This window comes from Pezoporus wallicus, unplaced genomic scaffold (genome assembly GCF_028554395.1).
Source record: "Pezoporus wallicus isolate ANWC-B61680 ecotype Strahan unplaced genomic scaffold, APGP_CSIRO_Pwel_v1 contig_13313, whole genome shotgun sequence".
In the NCBI taxonomy this organism is placed as follows: domain Eukaryota; kingdom Metazoa; phylum Chordata; class Aves; order Psittaciformes; family Psittacidae; genus Pezoporus; species Pezoporus wallicus.
The window spans coordinates 96,589-119,479 of record NW_026635649.1 but is presented as its reverse complement, the minus strand read 5'-3'; the positions used below and the strand labels follow the sequence as shown (position 1 = coordinate 119,479).

Below are 22,891 nucleotides of genomic sequence, written 5' to 3'. Positions count from 1 at the left end.
TGGTCAGAGTAAACCTTACTGAGCAGCAACTAAAACCATCGTTGTTATCAGCACTGTTCCCAGGCTGAAAGTCAAAACCACAGCACTGCACCAGCTACTGAGAAGGACAAAAAGTGACTGCTGCTGCTGATCCCAGGACACTCATCCAGTTCCAACCCCTGCCACAGGCAGGGACACCTTCCACTAGAGCAGGTTGCTCCAATCCCCATCCAGAGGCTTGACCACTGCCAGCGATGGTTACTTGAAATCTTCATACAAAACTGGGGTTTCCAGCTGTGTTTTATTTTAATACTCAGATGAAAGAGAGAGGAGACAGAAAAAGGGAATTACAGAGCAGCAGTAGAAAGCTAATGAGGCCAAAACCCTTCCTCAAGTGTTAGCGCCTGAAGCAGGACAGTTTCTTGAGTCACATACTTATTTACCTAACGTATTTGGTCCTTAGCTAGTTACTTTTATCTTGTTTGGCACTGTTATTAGTTTTTTTCAAAAAGGGCAGTGTGGAACACAAATGTTTGGAACACAAACCTTGTGTTTGTGAAAAATGAGAAGTAGAAAGAGCCACAGCTAAATTCTCTAGTGATTGAGGTGGAGACACTCCTTTCCCATCCTTCCCACCAGGAGAAGCTGGTGGGATCGGGAAATATCACTCCTGAGTTGTGGATAAACAGCAGACAGAGGTCCCTGTTAACCTCTAGCATTGGTAGGATTGTTCAGTCTAATGTTTCTATTCAGTTTGCAAGCTGTGGACTAAAGGGGAAATGGAAAACAGCAAGTTGATAAAAAAGTGCCATATAATTACAATACTTGCTGTGCCATCTCTTGAATCACTCCACAAGCTCAGAGGTGGGGTGTTCAGCTGGACCAGGGTCTTTTTTGACCTGTGGGTGTGATTTTTAGTATTATAATGAAGACAGTTCACTTCAGGACACCTTAAAAGTCAGTTTCTTTGCCAAGCTGGTTAATCAAACAGTCACTTTGCCAAGCTGTCAGGTAACTCATTCTTGGTATAATCCATCCTGGATGTTCTCCTTTGATCTTATGAACAGAATCAAGTCCATGTTCAAGATCCTAATATGTACATTAACAATACCAGCGGCGGATGTACAGTATACATCACTGCTGTTGAGGGGACGGGATTTCTTTGTCATCCCACGTGTTGGAGGGAGCCACGGACAGAACTTCATGTCGATCTGGAGGATGGAAACCACACAGGGCAGCGCTGAGGCCAGCCTGGTGTGGAAATGGCGGCGCTGTTCTCGCAGGGGGCGACAGCCCGGTTGCGGGGCTTAGGGGCAGCCGGCACTCTGGGCCCCGCTGCCCCCCGGGACGGGCTGAGCGCCCGCGGGCCGGCCCCGCTCCGTGTCCGGCACCATTTCGACGCCGTGCCCGGAACGCGCGCGGCCGGCGGCAAATGGCGGCGCCCGGAGCCGGGACATCGCGGGGCGGCTGCCGGAGCCGCGGCCCTTCCCGAGGGCCCCCGCCAGGCCCCGCCTGTTCAGCGGCGCTGGGGAGGTGCCGGCGCGGCCCCGGCGAGGGATGGCGGCGGCGCGGAGAGCGCGGGCTGCGGACCCCCGCGCTGTGTTCATGCGGGAGGCGGCGGAGCCGGGCCCCGCCGTGCCGCAGGGTCTGATCCGGGCGGCTCGGAAGAGCGGGCAGCTGAACCTGTCGGGCCGGAACCTCAGTGAGGGTGAGCGCGGGCAGCCGGCCCCATCAGCCTGGGGCGGCTCAGCGCCTTGCGGCGGGATCGCAGCGCTCCTTGTTCTCCCTGTAGCGGGCGGTTCCAGCCCTCCGTCCCGCGCCTCAGCCGCGCCGAGCCGGGGCTGCTGTCTCACTGCGGGCGGCGGAGCTGCGGGGCCTGATGCGGAGGGGTGGGAGCCCGGGGGAGAGCGGCTGCGGTTGGGCCAGGCCCTCGGCGCTTCCGAAAGCCACAGCTGTGGCTTCAGGTGCTCTGTGTGCTGGGCGATCCCGCGGGCTTGTGTCCGTCCTGTGGCTGGGTTTGCGCTAGGCGGTGCCATCCGGGCAGGACAGGAAAGATACGGAGGGAGCAACAGCAATGAATGCTTCCTGCCATCTGCAGATGAACTTAATAGATTGCCGTCACCTTGTTATTGTCAGGTCTGGTAAAACGTCTGTAGAAACCCAGTTGCCCATATGCGTGTATGAAAAGCATTATGATGGTGTAAATTTGAGAGTAAGCACCTGAAGATGTTGGTTGACACTTGTGTGTTTGTCTGTGTAGTGCCTCAGCATGTGTGGCGGATAAACTTGGATACTCCAGAGGAAGCTCGTCAGAATCTCTCTTTTGGTGCTGCGGATCGCTGGTGGGAGCAAACAGATCTGACCAAGCTGATACTGGCTTCAAACAAGCTGCAGTGTCTTTCAGAGGATGTCAAACTTCTGCCTGCACTCACTGTTCTGGATGTAAGTACAGTGATCCTATTACAGTAGGACTGTGCTCTCCCCATAGAAGGGGAAATAAACAGAGCCGTAGATAGAATCATAGAATAGTTAGGGTTGGAAAAGACTCTAAGATCATCCAGTTCCAACCTCCCTGCCATGGGCAGGGACACCTCACACTAAACCATGACACCCAAGGCTTCGTCCAACCTGGCCCTGAACACTGCCAGGGATGGAGTATTCACGACTTCCCTGGGCAATCCATTCCAGTGCCTCACCACCCTAACAGGAAAGAATTTCTTCCTTATATCCAATCTAAACTTCCCCTGTTTAAGTTTTAACCCGATCTTTGTTTTGCATTTGCCTGCAGCAGTGGATGTGTAGAATTGGCACTTGTGTATTCTCAGGATACAGAAAAGGTTGTTACAGATCACTCTTTTATCAGTTTATATGCTGATAGTGGGTGCTGTTCTGTAGAAAGATCATATCTACTCTCTTAGTTTTAATTAAGTCGAATTTTGCAACTTGGCAGTTGCAGAGCTACTGTTGGTACTTGCTTTGAGGCATGTATGTAGCTGTTACTGTGTACAAAATTACGCTGTGTTTAGGTTAGCTTGATTTGTTTCTGGGAAAGGAAACCTACATGGTACAAATTAGTAACTGTGTGCTCAAAACTTTCTTTTCCAGGTGCACGATAATCAACTGACATCCCTGCCTTCTGCTTTAGGACAGTTAGAGAACCTTCAGAAACTTGATGTCAGGTAAATTACACGTTACAAAACTGGAATGTGAGAAATACCACAGTGACTTTGACAGGGTGAATAAGAGATTGCAGGATATCAAGTTTTCTTTCAGATACTGATTTCAGATTTTCAACAAGAGAATATTAGTAGATTGAGAATTGTAAGTTTTGGATCAAAAATGATAACCTTAACTTTGTTAAAGTTTTGTTTCACTGAAATTCAAAGCCATGGTCTCACTTGGAGGGTGAAAACTGATACTTTGAATAAGCACACAAAAGCAGTATCTACATTCATTTGGTTCATTCTGGCAGCTTTGAGTATAAACATACTTTTTTTTCATGAAAAATATACATTGTAAAGAACTGTATTGTTCTCGTTCATGCTGGAAAGTTCATCATCCTCTGTTTACTGGAGTAGTTTTGTAAACTAGGGCACAAGAAGAAGGAGGGTATGCTGCCTCTCTGTGTGTGAAGTACATCAAACAAACAGAGATCCTGCTGGGATACAGCAAATTCAGATGAGGATAAAAGGAATTCTTGAAGAAGTAAATAGGATTAATTTCTCCCAGGAAACTAATCCATTGTGGAAGGCTGTGACAGTTGTAGGAGACAGATTTTTCTTCAAGGTGATGGTATCTTGAGCAGCAAGTACATGTGCAGGCTGCAGCATGGGAGTGGGTTGCAGAAGCCTTTCTCCTTCTGGATGGAATTAATAGTCTGTGCCAGCACGGAATTCCCTGTGCTGGGTGTGCTCCATGCTCTGTGCTCTAGGCTCTGAAGAGTTTGTGTTTCAACAGGCCATGGGTGCCTGAGATCACCCTGCTGATAGCAGCGACGGGTAGGATCAGGTAACAGGAGTGTCTGCAGCAGTTACTTCCTTAAAACGACTCAGTAATTGCTTTTCTCTTTGTGTTTAGCCACAACAAACTGAAAAGTATCCCAGAAGAGCTGCTGCAGCTGTCACATTTGAAGAGCCTCCTTCTTCACCACAATGAGCTGAGTGTCTTGCCAGATGGGTTTGGCCAACTTGTCAGTTTAGAGGAATTAGTAAGTTGCAGCTCTTTGAAAAATGTTTATTTGTGCAGAAGGGCTGATTTCCCCACCTTTTGTTACTGCTGATTAAAACCCTCTATGTCTAAGGCACAGAACTTTGTGAATGTTTAAGGACTTATGTAGGTTGTCAGTTTCAGTTACTACATGGTGGGTTGTTGGTTTGCTGTTTCCTTGCTTGAAACCAAGGTTTGCTCTTGGTTTGACAAATATTGTAAGAAAAATCACATCCTTTGTGATTTCTCAGTCACAGGAGACTTGTTTCTTCTATTCACATTCCTGCCAGGTTGATCCTGAATATGTCAGCCATCTCATTTTAATGTTCTGCCAGTAATTAACTTTGCAGTAGTCATACTCATGGGATATTTTAAACAACTCTATTTCTGGCCTCTTTCTCTCTCTCTCCTTTTTTAATCTTCAGGATGTGTCCAACAACCATCTCACAGACATTCCAACAAGTTTTGCTCTGCTCATTAACTTGGTGCGACTCAATCTGGCTTGTAACCAGCTCCAGAGCCTGCCTGCTGACCTCAGCGCCATGAAAAGTAAACCAGTTTCTTCAGATGCCATGCAGCCAGCTCTGTACTTGTGTTCAGAAATGTAGTGCATGTTATTCAGGCTTTAAGAAATACATGCTTAAAGAGTTACTGTGTTCTCAAGAGTATTAGTTCAGCGTGATCTAAAAAAGTCAGTTACAGCTAGTGTATATCCAGCTTGAGTCCTCTTATGGTTCGTATTTCCTGATAAATGGGGTGTGGAATGATCAGAAAGGTGTAAAGGATTAACCTAGTTCTGCTTAGAGGTTATTAGCCTTATGGCTGCAATAAGAAATCTGACTTTTTTTTTCTCTAATGCACAGTTTGAGTGGAAAATAAAGCATAAATGAGAGACAGTTAAAATTACTGGAGAGGAAAAACATAAATTGGAGTGACAAAGTTGACTTGTAACACTTGAATGTTAAATATCAAGCTGAGTAGTGGTTGATAGGAAATGCAGATATTAATAGCTGAGGCAGCTCTAGAGGAGCAGCTTTTATAAGTGCTGTAGAAATGACTTGCAGATCTTTCTGAGATGGTCTGCAATGGTTAGACCCTTTATTGACAACAGTGAGTTTTTGGCAGTGTCATTGAAAGCATTCCAGAATGTTCTGTGAAGAATAAGTGAAAAGCAGATGCCTTCGTTTCAGAAACATTGATGCTGACTGATTTGATATCTTCCAAAATTCTGTTTGACAAAATGTTCTTCTGCTTATTTTAAGCCTCAGGATATTTATGCTTCCATACAATGCAATTTTTATATTCTCTTACTTCTCTGTATGTCACTGCACACTTCTTTCTGTAGGCTTGAGACAACTGGATTGTACTAAAAACTACCTGGAAACGGTACCTCCTAAACTTGCAACTATGGCATCTTTGGAACAACTTTATCTGAGAAAGAATAAACTGCGTTCCTTACCAGAATTTCCCTCCTGTGAGTTACTAAAGGTAAGGTCTGAAATGGCTGGTATGCTGTATTTTGGTACAGAAAAAAGGGTATTTTCTGTAAACTTAAAATAACAACTTAAACACAAATTCTTGTGAAGTGCTATGATCAAAAGTTGTGTTTAAAACTCTGTTTAATACACCCCTGTCTGCAGTTACTCTTATAGTCCATATTGGTCAATCCTAAGATCATGTGAGAGACAAATTTGCAGCATTACTCTTCAGATTTGGGAAAGAAAAGAAATATTTAGAAGAGGAATGACTGAAAACTGGATCTAGTGTTGTCTTGCTACAGTTATTTTTTCTCTCTAGGAACATTTTCTAGATAAATTTACTTTGTTCATGATCGTTTTCTTCCTTTGTAACTGCAGAGAAAGTATACTTTTTATTTCTCCTTTTAGGATAATCAGATCTCCTGGATATTTTGCAGTCTTAATTCCCAGTATGTTTAAAATTGAAAATTGCCTGTTTCAGAACATCAGAAGTTGGTTACTCAACTAATAATAGCAAAGTGAATGGGCTAAATGAATGCCTGTACCACTGCGTTGTTCCCAATGCCAACATCAATCAAAGAGTGCACATGCTTTAGTTGTGCATAACTCTGAACTCAGTAGTTAAAATTCCAAGCTTTTTCAGCATTTTATAACAAAATTATTCCCAATTACATTTCCAGTAGGAAGAGGGGGAGCTACCCTCTCAACTTCCTGTAACTTGGAAATTAAGAAACTTCTCGAATAAAGGCATTGTCAAGTTCTTGAAGATGGGGCAGATTTACTCCTAGCTTGGAACTCAAAGCTGAGGGTTCCACAGTGGTGACAAAAAGCTAAGTTCAGACTAGTGTGCCTGGATCTTTGGAGACTTTGGTATTTCATATGCAGATGAAAGGGAATTGAGATCTACATTTTCTCCACATCACTGCATATTTTTGCCAGTGTCATGATTTAGGAGATCAGTAGAGTAACATAATTGTGGGTGATCTTTGTTTCCATAGGAATTGCATGCTGGTGAAAATCAGATTGAAATATTAAATGCAGAGAATCTGAAGCATCTGATTTCCCTTTCTGTGCTGGAACTCAGAGACAACAAGATAAAATCAGTTCCTGATGAAATTGCTCTGCTTCAGAAACTGGAGCGACTTGACCTCTCCAACAATGATATCAGTAGGTAATATTAAAAACTGCGTTGTGGCTGTGATGAGGCACAGCTAATGACATCTGATGATAGCTCATTCTGTAGCTCCTGCATTGCACTTTGTGATATGTAATTAAAAAAGGACTCGATCATAAAATGAAGGAGCCCTTTCTATGTTGTGTAATTTATTAATTATATGTTCTGTATCTCTTTACCTGAGCCTGAGCTTCAGAGTACCATGCCATCTGGCGAACCATTGCCAAATCCTTTTAGAAATTGTTTTGAGGCTGCTCTGAAATGAGATGTTTCCATTTGCAGGTTGCCTTACACACTGGGGAACCTTCCCCAGTTGAAATTCCTGGCATTAGACGGAAATCCTTTGAGGACCATTCGAAGAGACCTTCTGCAAGTAAGCAATAGAGGCAGCATGTAAAGTTTGGTGTTGTTGCTTACGTAAGTTATCCTGGTTGTGTAGCCAGAACATTAGAAACAGTCAGAATACATCCAGATGCCACATAGCCTTTGTAACTTTAATCTGCCTCTTATCTGTGCATATTGTGATTTGGGTGCTGTTTCCACTGGAGTCTGATGCAGTGCGTCAGACCATGAGGACGGGGGAGTAAAGGAGGTTGTTGCATTGTAGGACATGTTTCAGATTTGCCTCAGAAGTTGTAATATATATTGCAAATGAAGCAATGGATGTCTGGGAAAAGAGCGATAGTTCAGCTGTCTCCTGCCTAATCCTGCAGCAGTCACAGTTCCTTGCAATGCTATGTGAGTACTATACATCAGGCTTTTCCTAGAGGAGTGTGGATATCTGTTCATCTCCTACTCGCCTGATACAAGGCTCTATGATCCATCTCCAGAGTATATTCGATGGCAGATGCATTTTGGGCAATGACAGTCTGATGTACTACCTTTTGTTTAGGATAACCTGAACCTCAGACCTGTGTTCTTTGTGTAGGTAACCAGCAGAGTGAAGGCGTGAGATGTGCATGAGGAAACAAGTACATAGGGCAGGAGGGAGGCTGGAGCATAGGCACTGATGCTGCTGTAGAATTCCCTCTTTGCTCCCCAGTAGGCCTCTCTTCTCATAGGAGTTATATATGTTCCTGTGGTTTTACTGGTGTTATAAAGTAAAAGCTTACAAAGCTCTGTGATACTCTAAAAATAAGCAATACCGAAGACTGTTGAAAGGGAATTTTGTAGTATCTGTCAGAAGGGAGAAAACATTGTGTATCTGATTAACTGAGCACTGTATGCACTAAATTAAGGAGCAGGGCTCCAGTGGATGAAGTCATAGATGATTCCAGAGTTCAAAATTGGCTTAAAATGTACCTGCAAAGGAGTGTGAGTTAGGGTTCCTGGTTACTTAACTTCTGGTACCCTGGCTTCCAAGGGTTTACTGTCTTTGAAATATAGGAGCACGGATGTGTGTAACTTCCTGTGTGTATTTCAGATTTGTAGCAATGAGAGGTATGAGGATTCCATCACAGTGTTTTATACTTACACTGTCTTGATCCATTACCAACACTGTAATTTCATGTAACTGCAATTTTAAATGGTTAGTAGATTTTTTAAGTGGAGTATTTTGGAGAATTTTAAATGGAGTAGATTTTTTACACTTGATTTAGAGGAGTAATTGCTGAAGCTTGTGCAGTTCCACAAGCGCTTCTTAGAAGCAGGGAAATGCTGAGATTATGGATTGGCAGGGCCCGGGGGTAAGAACAGTCTAGCAGGCACCTGTTCTGCCCTTGTCCACCCCTGCTCCAGCTCATCAATCCCTGTTTCTCAGGCTTCTTGTTCTGGTCCCAAATTCATTCTTGTTTCTTGGTGAATTTCCAGTCAGTTTCTGTTAAATTCTGGTCTCTCCTTTTTGCATAACTTACCATCACCTAGCTGTTGAGCTGTGTTTTACCTGCTCTTCTCTCTGTGCAAGCCATGTAACTGTTACTCAACTTCCCCTTTGACCTTCACCTTTTCCTTAAAAGTTTCCTGGTTCTTCTATCCTGGCTTCCCTCTACTTGCTCAGTACATGCCTGCAGTCACTCCTGGTCTCCTAAGGCGTCTCTTTCTCAGTCTTTTATCTTCTGTTTCTGTCATCTCATCAGATTCCAGGTGAGAGTTCCTTCCTTTCCAGCTTCCACGTTTTCTTTGTTCCGTCTGCATTCAGATCAACCAGTCTCTTACTGTGTGTAACACATATGTCAGCTAGAATGAGATATGTTAATTTGTATTCAGCAGTTTAGTTCAGTCCCTGGTTATAAAGCATGTAAAATCAGAGGGAAAACCTAGCTTTATCCTAAACCAAATGGGCTAGATGAGGTTATACTTACTTACTAGTAGATTGTGCAGCCAGTAGCTGTGTTTGACCAGTAGAAGATGTTATGAGAGGACTGAAAGTCAAGTCTTTGGAGAGCTGAGCTGTTAAAAATCCATGCAAATGATGTCAGCTGTAGTGTTTTACCAATATATATCATTTTGGACATAAGAAGTTAGCAGAATACTGAACAATTAGCTTCCCTGACAAATCTACGTGTGTGCTCCAAAGCCCAATTACACCAGACCTTTTTAAAGGGAAGATTAAGTTCATTTGAACGTTTTTCCTTGCTCTTGGAAGTGCCTATCTGCTTCAGATACAGAGCTGAAACTGTGGAGCCTGAGGTCAGGCTGGAGTACGAAACCGAACTTGTAAATAAGCAAGTTCAAAGTTGCTGTGAAGAGGGATTTCCTGTGGGAAGCATTAGGTGGGTTTTAGTCGCCAGTGCTGTGGGCTCCACATGTGTGACTGGAATTGTCATTCCTCACTGTCAGAACGGATACATAGACACTGCCTGGCAAAGACTTTCCTGACTTCGTTTTTTTTCTCTATTTTGAAGAAAGGCACCCAGGAGCTTCTGAAATACCTGAGAAGCAAAATCCAAGGTATGTTGCTCTGTTGCATTGCATTTTGAAGAGAATCTGTGTAAGAAATGAAAATGAATTGGAACCTGTTGAGGGTGTCTGTTTAAATCCAAGTTTCTCCAGTTACCCTGCAATTACCCTGAGTTTTCTTTACTCGGCAGTTTGCTCTTATATTTCCATGCTGTTCCTTTTTCTTACTCTACTAGATAATACTGACTGACAGACATTGCTTGTTGAGGAGTATCATTTAGAAAAATAATGTTCAGTGTTTTCCCCCTGGTTCCTTTATGCATTTTACATGAGGAATTCCAGTAGCTTCTCTTATTTTGTCTCTGAACATGATGGCAAGTTTACATAAGGCAAAACGACTGAGTTCACGTGTCATGTTAAATATCATATGGAAGGGATTATGCTGCACTTAGATGGCAAAGTATGCTTAACCTCTTAATTTAGAAAGGGCCTTGATAATTCATGCAAGCAGCCTTTATTGAAAATGGTATGTGGGAATTTTCCTTTTATTTCAGTGGGTTTTCTCTCCCTCTGCCAGAGGATGGCAGTATTAGTTAGGCTACTGCAGCGTGTAAAATTGCTTCCAAACATCAGGTTCCATGCAAATGTGACATATTAACTTGACAAAAATTAATTGAATGCCAGAGTACATGCTCAGAAGCTTATCTGGTGAAGTACAGTAGATAATGTAATTGTGGGTAATAAAATTAGCTGATGTCCTGCTCAACAGCAATGCTTATGAGTTTATTCTGCATGCTGTGGCATCTAAGTTGGAGCTAGAACAGTAGGAGTGCTGTTTCTGTAAAGGTTTAAATGGGGAAAAAAACTTGGGTTTGACCCTTTTGACCTTCCCTAGTGAAAGGACAACTAGTTGTGGTTAAGGACAACTGTTGGTCGACTTCTATTAGTGACTGCTGCCGATTTTCAAGGAGTTTTGTTCAATTTCTTTTAGTGGAAGTTGGATTTATCACTGCTTTAGACTTTAAACTGAGCTTCACCCTGCTTACGCGTGTGAGGCCGCACCTCAGATGTGCAGAGCAGTGCTTTTAAACTGCATTTCTTAAGTGTTCCAAGTAGCCCTTGCAGCACCAAAGGCTTTTCTGTGTGATTGTAACAGAGGAGGGTGTGATGATGGTTTATAAATGTTAATGTTGTGGTCAGATTTGCTGTTCTGGAGACAATAGATCTAGATCATCATTTCTAGCCCAAATTCCCTGTTTGTTTCTAGCTCCCATTCCCATGGAGGCAGCTGCCTACACAAGTTCTTCACTAGTGTAGCATCTCCATTGCTCCCTATCTTTTAAAATTCACATCAACCCCTCTCCTCTCCCCTCCTAAAAGCCCAACAAACCCAAACAAACCAGAAACCCAAGATTACAGAGAGCCTTTACTAGAGAATACTTGGAAATATTCTGAATCACTTAATATCCAGTTGAGCAGGAACACAGGAAGAATTAAAAGGGGTGGTGGCAGGTGACTAGGGACACGAAACCTCCCTGTCTAGGATACCGCATCTGCTGGCAGCCTGCAGTCTGTGTGACTGTACATGTTTGTTACCTGTAGATGATGTAACCAGCTCAAATGAGGAGCCTCCTGTGACAGCCATGACGCTTCCAAGTGAGTCCAGGATTAACATGCACACCATAACCACATTGAAACTGTTGGAATACAGGTATGTGTGTTGAATACTGCCTATTTCTAAGGTTGTAAGAACACTTGTATTTTTTTCCCCTTTTTTTAGTCCGTATGACATATATCAACTTGTGTGCAAATCCTGCTGCATTTGTGCAATTTTCACTTCAATATGTGTGCTCAGGAATAGGTTTGAATTGCAGAGTTTTAATTATTTGTTTGTATTATCAAATATTCCACAGTAATATTCATTTTAAATCACTGAAACACTTCATACCTTCAGGTGCTTTTAGTACCTTTTAAACTTCCTTACCAATTTCCATTAAGTATCAGAACACCTTGTAGTACATGAGTTTCTCCAGTTAGTTCTTAAATGTAACCAACAACATGAGTTGTTAGGTTGGGAAGGGGGAAGAAACCCTGATATACTGAGAACTGCTGGGTGAAATGCAAAGTGCTGGTGAAGGCTGGGACGTGGCAGGGACCTTAGTGGTGAAAGGGCTGATGTGGCTTCGGTCACCACAAATGTTCAGGAGCCCCACAGTGAGTAGTTACCTGCTGTTGTGCTGGGGGTGTTTCCTTAGCTGAGAGGGGGAAACCTGTTTCATGCCAATCTTGCCATGCTTTCTGGCCCAACATGCAGCATCCGCAGGTGTGTTGAGGTAGTGACGTAGCTCAGCTCTTACTGACTTTTCTTAAGTATGGTAACAGATCAGTGCACCGATGTGAAATGATATTGTCACCCGGATGCCACATAACATGGCACAGTGGTTAGTAGCTTTCTGATTAACAGCTTTGCAAGAATTTTAAGTTGTAGATATTTCTTTATCTATTCTACTACTCATCTTCTGAAAGATTAAAATGTCTGGCTAATAAACAGGAAACGTTTGACTTGTGTTACTCAGCGAAATGCTTTCCATTGTTCAGTGAGAAACAGGCAGCTGTGATTCCTGATGAAATGTTCAATGCAGTCAGAAGCAATCCTGTCACCATGATCAACTTCAGCAAAAACCAGCTGAGTGAAGTTCCTCCAAGGTACTGTTGTGAAGGTTATTCTCTCTGTGTGGCTTTCTTTCTTACTTTTGTTCCTCAGCATCCTGTGATATTCCTCATCAGGTGTATTTACACTTCATGCTGTGCATTTGTTTGTGTACACACAGGCACACAAACAAAAGTGTAATTGAGATGCTGGATAATACACTCATGTTTCTAGTACGAGTAGCGTGCTGCGGGTCACTGATGGGCAGGAAGATGGCAGTAAAAAGAAGCTTGGTTCTACTCAGTGGTGCTTTCATTCCGTGTTGGTTTTCATCTTGCTTTGCTAAGGTGAATTGAGAGGGGTGGATGTGACTTCTCACAATAATGAAGTGCTGGTGCTTAACCACACTGGGGGATTGTTTTCTCTAGGGAGCATTTTTTTCCTATGTGAAGATAATCTGTGTGGATTCACCACTTCATTATCATAGAACCATAGAATGGTTTGGGTTGGAAGGGAACTTAATGCTCCTCCAGCTCCAACCCCTGCCACAGGCAGGGACACCTTCCACTAGAGCAGCTTGCTCCAAGCCCCTGTGTCCAACCTGGCCTTGAACACTGCCAGGGATGGGGCAGCCACAGCTTCTCTGGGCACCCTGTGCCAGCGCCTCAGCACCCTCCCAGGGAAGAGCTTTTGCCTAAAAGCTTATCTCAACCTCCCTTGTTTCAGTTTGAACCCATCACCCCTTGTCCTATTGTTACTATCTCTAATGAAGAGTCCCTTTCCAGAATCCTTGTAGCCCCCTTCAGACACTGGAAGCTGCTCTGAGGTGTCTACGCAGCTTCTCCAGGCTGAACCGCTCCAATGTTCTCAGCCTGTCTTGATATGGGAGGTGCTCCAGCCCCTGATCATTCTTGTGGTCTTCTCTGGACTTGCTCCAACGGCCCATGTCCTTCTTCCATTGAGGACACCAGAAATGCAGATAGTGCTGCAAGTGGGGTTTGATTGGTCTTACTGAGCAATAACTGTACTGTACCTGGGGTTCTATTTAAATTCAGTTTCTTCAGGAAGTGTAATTGTTTGGTTGTTTTTTTTAAGGAAGCATGAACAGTTTCCATGCCTCTCCTTGTTAGGTTTGTGTCCCATCACACAGCATTTGATGTTACTGCACTTGTTATGTCATCACAGTCAGGGAAAAGGTTTCTCTTGGCACAAATGGGAATAAATAGCATTTTTGTTTATGGAGGAAGGTTACTTCATCTCTGGTGGCCCAAGAAAATCATGAAAACTTTTTTTAGGCTAGCAACACATTTGTGGGTGGAACTGATTTCCATTCTTGGACACAAGCGTGCTGCACATTTAACCTTTAGCACATAGAACTTGAAGAGATGCGATCTCTTTCTCATAGTTAAAACTCTTTTTTCAGTTCAATTTCTAGAATCAATTTAGTGAGGTGGTGCTTGTGCATCCCACACTTTTCCCTGTGCTGGAGGCTGTTGTGTTCACTGGGGTGGGTGTGGGTGTGCAGCTGCTGGGTGCCAGAGAATTCAGTGGCATCCAGGTGGGAGAGATGAGTATTTTCTCATTTAATTATCTTTTGGGTTTAGCGCTAAAGTAGAGGTTGTTACAGGGATTCAGCAGCTAACTTTTGGATCTGTTAAATACTGTACACCAAAGCATCTGAAAATACCTTTTTACAAGAAGCAGCAAATGCTGTTTCCTCGGATTTGTAATGGCAGAGGGGTGGAACAGAATGACCTAGGTGTTTTCTAAGGTCCCTTCCAACCCAAACCATTCTATGCTTCTAAAAGAACAATCTCCTTTTGTTTGACTGCTGAAGAGCATGGGTTAAAACACTTCCAGGGCAGCAGATGGCAGTGATGGTCATCTCTGCCATGGCTTCTGCAGTACCTCTCAGCTGCAATGAAGTGAGTAGTTTTTTGTAATAAAATTTGCTCTGTTTATCACTGAGAGAAAATTTACCATTCTGATAGCTTCAGATGAGCTCTGTCTTCACATCAGGTGAAGGCTCCAGGACAGGCAGCCTTCACAGGTGAAGTTTCCATTGTCTTTGCTCAGAATTGTTTCTGAAATGTCAGGAAGCACAGAGTGTCCTGGAGTTGTAGAATACCTCAGGGTTTTGTTTTCTTTTTGGTAACTTAGACAATAGAATGCAAACCTGATCTTACATAATAAAACATACTTATATTTGGTTTCAGGATTGTGGAGCTGAAAGACTCAGTTTGTGATGTCAGCCTGGCCTTCAATAAAATCTCCTCCATTTCCCCCGAGCTTTGCATGCTCCATAAATTGACACATTTGGATATCAGGTTTGTGACGTGTGTTGGACTTCCTTTCTGGGTAACTCATTTTCATGCCTGTTTAAACCACCATCTGTTATAGCAGTACTGAAATAATTCTTCATATCCCAAACTGCCTCCACGGCATTGGGTGCCTGGCAGATCAGAAGCAGCAAGTGGCCTAGATTTAGGCATCGGTTAAAGAAAACCGCACAACCTGAGTGGACAAGCTCTGAGCCTTGCTGTGATGAAAGGTCTTGCTTCAGTCATTGGAAGGTTCTCAGAGATGTGAAGCTGCTATTTAAAAACAGCCCCCACGACCCCACAAAAGAAACCCACACCAGGAAATCCTGGAGGGCAGCTGGGAAGTAGAACAGTGATGGTACAAAGCTTGTCATGCTGGCTGTGGGTACTTTGTTTGCAAGAGAGAGTTACTGTCATTTTACCTTCTAACTCCTGAGAAATGCTCACTGCATTTGTGCAGACACCAGGATTAGCTCATTGGTGTTTGTTTACCTTTGGTGTTTCACAAAGCACAGTTGCAGAGACAGGCATTTGCTTTGGCCTGATTTAAAGTATCCTGCCTGTGCCTGGAGAGAGTGAGGGGCCACCAAGACAAAGGGACTGGAGCATCTGCTACAAGGAGAGTCTTAAGTCTCAGAATTTAGGTCTAAGTTTGGGCATCTTTTAGTGAGTGGTCTTTATTGTCCTGGAATGGCTCTTTATGTCAAACTCAGGACAGACCTTCTTTATCCTAACAAACCCCTTGTATTTAAGAAGCTTCCAAATGGCTTCCTGCTGTGGAAAACACCATGGTAACCATAGCCAGAAATTGCTACAGCATTTTTAAGTGGTTTAGTTATCCTGCTGCTTCACTTTGATACCAGGACCTGCACAGTTTCATCAACTGTCCTCTGAACCCCCAGAGCTGACTTTCCAGGCAGGTTTGTGGAGCTGTTTGTTAGATGCTTTGCAATACTTGGGAATATTTAGAGGATAGACTTTGCATCTCCTATGACAGGAATGGAAATGCAAACCTGGCTTGCGTTAGCCAGGCATGGTCTTAACACCTTTATGAAGCAGTTAATTGGCGTAAGACCCTATGGTGGCACTGATGAATACACACATTCTGTCTTGGTGGATTCTTAACTAAAACTTTGTAGAAGTTAGTGATTATTGTTTGTCCTCATTTGATACACAGAAATAATTTCTTGACATCTCTACCTGAGGCGATGGAGGCACTGACAAGACTGCAAATAATAAATCTTTCTTTCAATAGGTGAGAACTATTTATATGTTTTTTAATATAATAACCAAAATAAGTGGGCTGAATTGAATATGATTTTCCTGTGATGTGAGGGGGCACTTGATCAGTTGGCTGTGGGGTTAAAACTGATGCAGTGACTCTGTTTCTCTACACAATGGATAGTGTAGTTTTGGAACTTTCTGCCACATAAGTTTTGGACCTGGCTAAAAAAGGAATTAAAGAATCTTCTGATCAGTGCATCCCACCACAGACCTCAACTGGACTGCTCTTTGGCAGCCAGAGTACAGCAGGACCCTGGGATGGAGGAACAGGAGGGGAATGGGCTGCAGGAAGCAGATGAGTGGTGCCCTGGAGAGCATCTGCTCTCACTGCTGCTGCCCAGGCAGGGTTAGGCTGGAGCCCTCTGCCCCTGCCCCAGCAGGATGGAGGGATCTGACTGTTCTCCTGGTGGTGGTACACCCCTGGGTCGTGTTCTGTGGGACACACCAGCCTTACTCAGTGACCACGGTTGGCCTGTGACACCGTTAGAGGTGCTGAGCTGCCACTGCACACATTTCGGTGACCTCTTTCTCTGTGTGCCAGCTAAGATAATGAATGCTGTCTCCTTTCAGAGCAACCTTAACCATTTCCTTAAACAGCTAAAGCTTCAATGCTGTCTGATTTTAAAGGCTGCTAATATTTTTAATGCCCTACTTCTGATTTTGATTGTTTTGCCTTCTGCTTCTTGAAGACTTAAAGTATTTCCCAGTGTCCTTTATCGCATCCCAGCACTGGAGACGATCCTGCTGGCTAACAATCAGGTTGGGGCCATAGACCCTCTGCAGCTACAGAAGATGGACAAGCTGGGAACACTGGACCTTCAGAATAATGACCTGCTTCAGGTGCCACCAGAGCTTGGAAACTGTGAAACGCTGAGGTGTGTTCTGTAGGTGATGACATGGTTTAGGAAACAGGTTCTGACCCATTTGTTCAGGGCATGTGTTGTCAGAGGAAAAAGCACTGATTGGCAGTGTATTATTGTGTAGGTCTCAGTGCACAAAAAGGGTCTCTCTTATCACTTGTAAACCAGTGTAGTTGCTTCCATGTTTATTCAATTGGGGGGGGGAGTGTCATGATTTTTATGACAATGGAAAGAGTGTGTTGGTCTGTGGAAATTTCATGTTAGAGCCTAAGCTGGTTATGTACAAACACACTGGCGGTGCACCTATAGACCAGCCAGGCAGGTAGCTGCTGTACTGTCAGCCTGTACGTTTAGCTCTGTGTATAACTTGGTGTAAGAGGCAGGATGATAGCCTCTGAATAACATATGATGAGTCATGACTCTGGATGTCCCTGCATAATACACCTCAAAGATGCCCGGTGTAAGCAGTCTGTCTTGTCAAAAACAACACATTCCTGGTTCTTGGGGTTTCCCCCTTTAAGGACACTGTCCAGAGAGACTTCAGGTACGTCTCAAGGGAGACCTTATAGCAGCTCCCAGTGCTTAAAGGAACCAACAAGAAAGCTGGAGAGGGACTTTGGACAAAGGGCCTGTGGGGACAGGACAAGGGGAATGGCTTCAACCTGCCCGAGGGGAGTTTGAGATGATTAGTGTGAACAAGGGAAGCAGGAATTAAAATTCTTCTTACAGAAGAGGAATGAAGAATTTCAGATCCGTGTGGAGTGTGTGACCGTGTTGGTACAAGCAGTAGCTGGGTTTCCCTCTGTCGTTCCAGGACACTCCTGCTGGAGGGCAATCCTTTCCGCACGCCACGGGCAGCCATCCTGGCCAAAGGAACGGCCGCCGTGCTGGAGTACCTGCGGAGCCGCATTCCCACCTGATGCACCAGCACAGGCCCTGGCCAGCCTGGGCCATCCCAGTGCAAGTGAAGCACTGCCCTATCCGACCCCAAATGCCGTGGGGTTTTCCTGCCTTCTTCCTCCTCCGTCAACTCCCTGTTACCCTGCCTGTGCCGGGAAGCGTTTGTAGCAGGAACTGTCTATGAACTGTTTTCTCCTCGAGCTGCATGTTTCAGGAGTGCATTTTAAAGTACTGCACCACACGTTTACACTTTTTGTGATAAAGGATGCCACTGCGAGCTGCCTTCAGTAATGTGACAATTTTTTTCTACAATCAAGCTGATTTTTAAATGGAATTGTCAACATCAAAGTAGTTGAACAAAAGCCATAAGTAACCACTTTGCTTTTGTATGCCTGTTTTATAACCTCCCCCAAGGTATTTACTCTCTCTCTCCACTGCTGCCTCAGTGGTGAGTCTGTATGTGATAAAGGGCTTCAGCCCTGCAGCCGTGCAATGAGCTGTGCAATGTATGAGGTGTGCTGTGAGCTGTGTGTGTCACACTTGAACATAGACAGACTGTGGTCAAAGGTGGTAGCTGCACTGAACAATAAACACTCCCTGGTGGCTGTTTGGTTTGGTTGAATTTGACCTTAGAAGCTGTGTAGCTGGTAATGTTCAGATACTTTCATTTTCTGTTTAAATGTGCTTCCATGTCCTGAAAGCAATACCTTTAGTGGGATGTTAGTAATGGCAGTGGGAGGGCTGCTTGTTCTGGGACAGCAGATCCATTGCTTCTCCATCGGGCAGCTCCAGGTGGATGAAGGGGAAGAGGCAGCAGGTACCAGAGGGGCTGGGTTGTTTCTCAGGCTGAGCTCACCAAGGGGGAACAGCCGCCTGTCCCATGGCTGTGTTGTCCTGTGTCAGGTGTAGATGCCAAGGTACACTTGAGCAGCATCACCTCTGTCTTCCCAGTACTGCCCTGTGTTTAATGCTGCCCCTATGGATGACTACTACTTCTAACTGCAAGCTGCTGACTTCTGTGCAATGAAGAACAAGTGCTAAGCTTTAGAAGCAGAAGTACACCTCACTTCTCTCTTTAGCTGTATGAAGGCTGAAGGGCTGATGTGGAATGGAGATCCTGTCTGTGGTACGTGTTTATAAGGGAAAAATGCAGGTTATGGAAGCATTTTCCTTTCTCCACCCAACCTCTCTATAATGGCAGAATTAATGTGATTCAGCATTAAACTTTACAGGTTTTGGATGTGTTCAGAGGTAACATAAAATACAGTGACCTGATCCTCAGGTTTAACAGCACCTCTCAGTGAGAGAGGGGGTCTGATGTACCTTGTGCACGGCTACACCGACGGTGGCTGGTGGAGATGGACCAGATCAGGCCAGCATGGCTGGAGCCAGAGACCTGCAGCAGGTACTGACCTACTCCAGAAGGCGAGGGGCTGGGAACAGCTGCAGAGAGTAAACAGGAAGGAGTTTCCTGTGAGAAATACCCACTAGTGTTTGTTGAGTGCAGAAGGAATGATGGTGGGTTTGAGCTCAGACATGTCAGGAGATACTCTCTGGTTACCTGGGGGATGGAACTGCTGCTGCTCTCCCACCTTCACTCCTCTCTTGTTCTCCCATCTCTCCTACAGCATTTGTATCTACAGAGCAGTGAATGCTGAGCTGTTCCACACACACGTGCAGCCGCCCCCTCTTCATATCTGATGTCTCACCGGCAGCTATGACTGACCGAGGGGAGCTGCTCCATTTCCAAGGCTCTGGTAATTGCAGAGTCTCTCCCTCAGCCTCCACTCTGTTTGCTGGTGGATGAGGCTGAGGGAGAAGGCACGGGGCTGCCATGGGATGGGTCACCACCAGACAGCTCGCTCCCAACAGCCTTCTCTGAGAGCCCGGCTCCCTTCCAGCAGTAAAAGATGACAAACTTAATTACAATAAGGTGACATTTTTATTATTTATACAATAAAGAGACTTTTTAATGTTATTCAAAACACTTCTTTAAATACTGAAAAAGTTGGGTACACCAAAGCCGAAAAATGGCTCTGCTATACACTGCACAGCATTGGTTTAGTCCCTGTAGTTGTTCTATGTACAGCAGCATCTGCAAAATGCAATCGAAACACAATATGCACCTTACGGGGGGTGTCATACATGGAGGGGGGGACGGGGTGGATACAACCGGCGTGTGCAAATTAACCCACCAGAGAAGTGATTGCACTGATCAAGAGAGTTAAAATAGAGTTCTGAAGTACCTTTTTGCACATAAAATGAAGCAGCTTTTCAAGTTCAGTAAGTCTTTATACTGCAAAAAACATTAAGTACATTCACAATCTATGTTAGTAAAGTAGTAAATATTTCTTCATTCAGCCTTATTTACATTAATACTGTAATTAAACTGAAAAGTACAGTTAGTCATTTGTAATATAGCAATCTTTGAACACATACAAAAATGACCATTTTCTGTATATAATTTAAGCTCAAAATCACAATTATCTCAAAATATTAATTACAATACAGCCATCTCCATCATAATTAAACATGTCTTTTATAAAATGGTAAAATCTTTAACAAAGTAAGCTGTTGGCTACAGTACTCACAAGTAGAAAACTGAACCGATGGGAGCGTCTGCTCTGCGGGGGGGGGCGAAGCTGCCTGCACCAGCCCAGCGGCTGCGGGGCCCCGGGGGGACACTGGGGACCCCTTGTGTGCCACGGGGCTGGGGCTGGGCAGTGGGAATGCTGAACGCAATGCAATGGTGGCACTTGCTTCCAGCCCACTCGCTGGAACTGCCCGGGGAGAGGATTGGCAAAAAAGCTTTCTTTTTAAACCCTTTTTTAATGGTTTTAATAGAAACTGCTCCTGACATTTGCTTTTCCTGCTGCTGCCACCCACCTGTGCCCCAGCCTGGCCTCTGGGAGCCGCATGGCTTGTGCCCACCGTCACCAAACGTGTTCAAACCAAAACCAAACCAAACCATCAGTTAATCCGTATCCTATCCAAACTACTGGCCTGAAAGTTGTATCATCGTGTTGTATTCACACTGGGAATAAAGCCTCAAATCCGACTGCCTGGAAATGGAATCATATTGTCTTTGTGCGCTCGCTTGAAGTTCAGGTTCTGATGGGAGAAGACCGGGGAAGAGCACTGGGGTGGGATGTGGAGGTGGAAGGGAGCTCAGCTGCAGGGAACGCTTCATTTTTGGCAATCCTAGTGTGGAATCCAGCAGCCTCAGCCCCCACAGCCCCCAACCTGCGCCTCTGGGGCTCTGGGGAGATGGGTACTCATGTCAAATCCTGGTTCTGCTTTTACAGGGCTCACCGGTGGTGGGATGGGGAGCACTGTGGTGGAACACAGCACCCCACATCAGCCCAGCCTGCAAGAGCCCGGCTCCAACCCCGCTCCATTAGAGGTCAGTCCACCCGATAAATATCCCCAACAGCCCCTTGTTCAGGCACTGACCCCACTCCTCTGGAGAGCAGAGCCTGCTCCTGAGCAGGCCAAAATGCCTGGGGTTCCATTTAACACTGACTTTGCATTTACTGTTGCATATATCTCCATCAGATATATACATATATACACCCATAGCTATAAATCAGCGCTTTTGAGTTGCTCAAGGTAACTAAGTGCTATATTACAAGCCAGAGAGCTTTAACCAGGGAAAGGCTTTACATTCCAAGTGCTGACTAGCAACAGCAAACCAATCTCCTGAACATTTCATACTAATTTCAGTTGGAGTTTTTGCTCCTGCGGGTTAGTGGTGGTCTGTAACATCAGTGACTGCACTTTTCAGGTGTCCAGGGCTTCTCATTCCTGCTCAGATAAAGACCACACCGGGAAAACCTGAGCCAGCTTCCAGGCTGAGCATCCCTAGTGCAGCCCTGGAATGGCTGATTGCTGTCCTGGGTGCACTGTGTGCCCAGCACCGGGAACGTGGCCCTCAGCTTTACTCTCAGCTGCCCCCTGCACCTCAGCTTTGTCCCTCCTCCACCAGGTACCTGCACCAGGATGCTGCCGGGCGTGTCGCTGGCTGGCAGAGCCTGTCCTCACCTCGGGAGCTGGCATAGTGCCGTGAAACACCGATACAGACATGGACGTGCTAAAAAATACCTTGGAAAACCCCAAAACCAATCTGAAGATGTTAAATGATCACTATTATGAACAACTGGCTTCTAAGTATGACAGTTCATCAATGCCCGGGTAAAAACTGCAAGCTGGGAATGGGAAAACAGGTAAATTAAGACTGGAGAGTCCTGTGGGCTTCCCATGGTCTGAGCTTCCCCTTTGTCTCGAAATAAGCAGCTTTTTTTTTTTCCTTTTCCTCTTTTCTTCCTTTCTTCTTTCCCCTTAGAAGCTGCCTTCCAACAAGGCAGCAGAAAAGTAAAGGCTTTCCTGCCAGTCTGTGCTGGGTCCCACTGTGTGTTATGGGGAGGAACCGGAGCGGTGGCACCGACCACTGAACTCCTTAAAACCTGTTGTAAAATGAGCATATGGGAATAACCTTGCAGGCTTCCTTCTGTAAGCTAGCCCTTCCCTGAGGATCATTAGTTAAATAAGTGTTTATTGCATGGAAAAATCTAAAAAGCACAAAGCAGGGGAAGCATCTGCCTCTTGTGGCCGTGCTTGCCTGGGTCTGAATCCATTCACATGCACAGAAGTGAACCCACACATGGAATTCACCTCAGGGGGAGTGTCACTGCCTCCACGCTTGCCATATAATCACATTTAGTAAATAAAATAACATAAAATATCATCATCATGTGCAAAGCACACACATAACCTGGTACCTGACCTGCAAACGGGGCTGCAGGTGATCGTGGCTGGGATGTTACAGGAGACCTGCCAGGGAAGACAAGAGGTGCAGGCTGTATTTTGAAGGCTCATTGGAAAGCTCCTAAGTAGTCCATTAAGTAATGTTGATTGCTCACAATACTACTGCTAGCTAAACAGTTCAGCCCATCCGAATAGAAATAATGCCAGCAAGAATGCATTTGGTATTTTGGGGCAGTAGGGTTGGTGTTAAAGCTTCACTATGGTATGTTTGAGAGTCCAAACGTCCCCCAGCCACCCTCATGAGCTGGTGGCAGGTTGGACCAAGTTAGGGACCGGAACATGACATTCCACTGCACTAACCTGGCTTCGTTGTATTTCATTATAACCCATTAAGGAAAGCACTTAGCAGCCCTGGAACACGGACCTGCACACAGCCT

At 44.9% G+C, this 22,891-nt stretch overlaps 1 protein-coding gene across 1 annotated transcript; it reads left to right on the top strand.

Moving 5' to 3' along the window:
* The first annotated feature begins 1,506 nt into the window (after positions 1–1,506).
* Positions 1,507–17,977, top strand: LRRC40 (leucine rich repeat containing 40). Its single transcript, XM_057397191.1, has 15 exons — positions 1,507–1,687; positions 2,240–2,421; positions 3,085–3,158; positions 4,057–4,186; positions 4,611–4,734; positions 5,531–5,673; positions 6,662–6,834; positions 7,120–7,210; positions 9,681–9,726; positions 11,278–11,386; positions 12,274–12,381; positions 14,542–14,652; positions 15,824–15,901; positions 16,620–16,805; positions 17,605–17,977. Exons 1-15 carry the CDS (start codon positions 1,537–1,539, stop codon positions 17,708–17,710), a joined length of 1,812 nt encoding a protein of 603 aa, XP_057253174.1. The 5' UTR covers positions 1,507–1,536; the 3' UTR covers positions 17,711–17,977.
* The last annotated feature ends 4,914 nt before the right edge of the window (positions 17,978–22,891 follow it).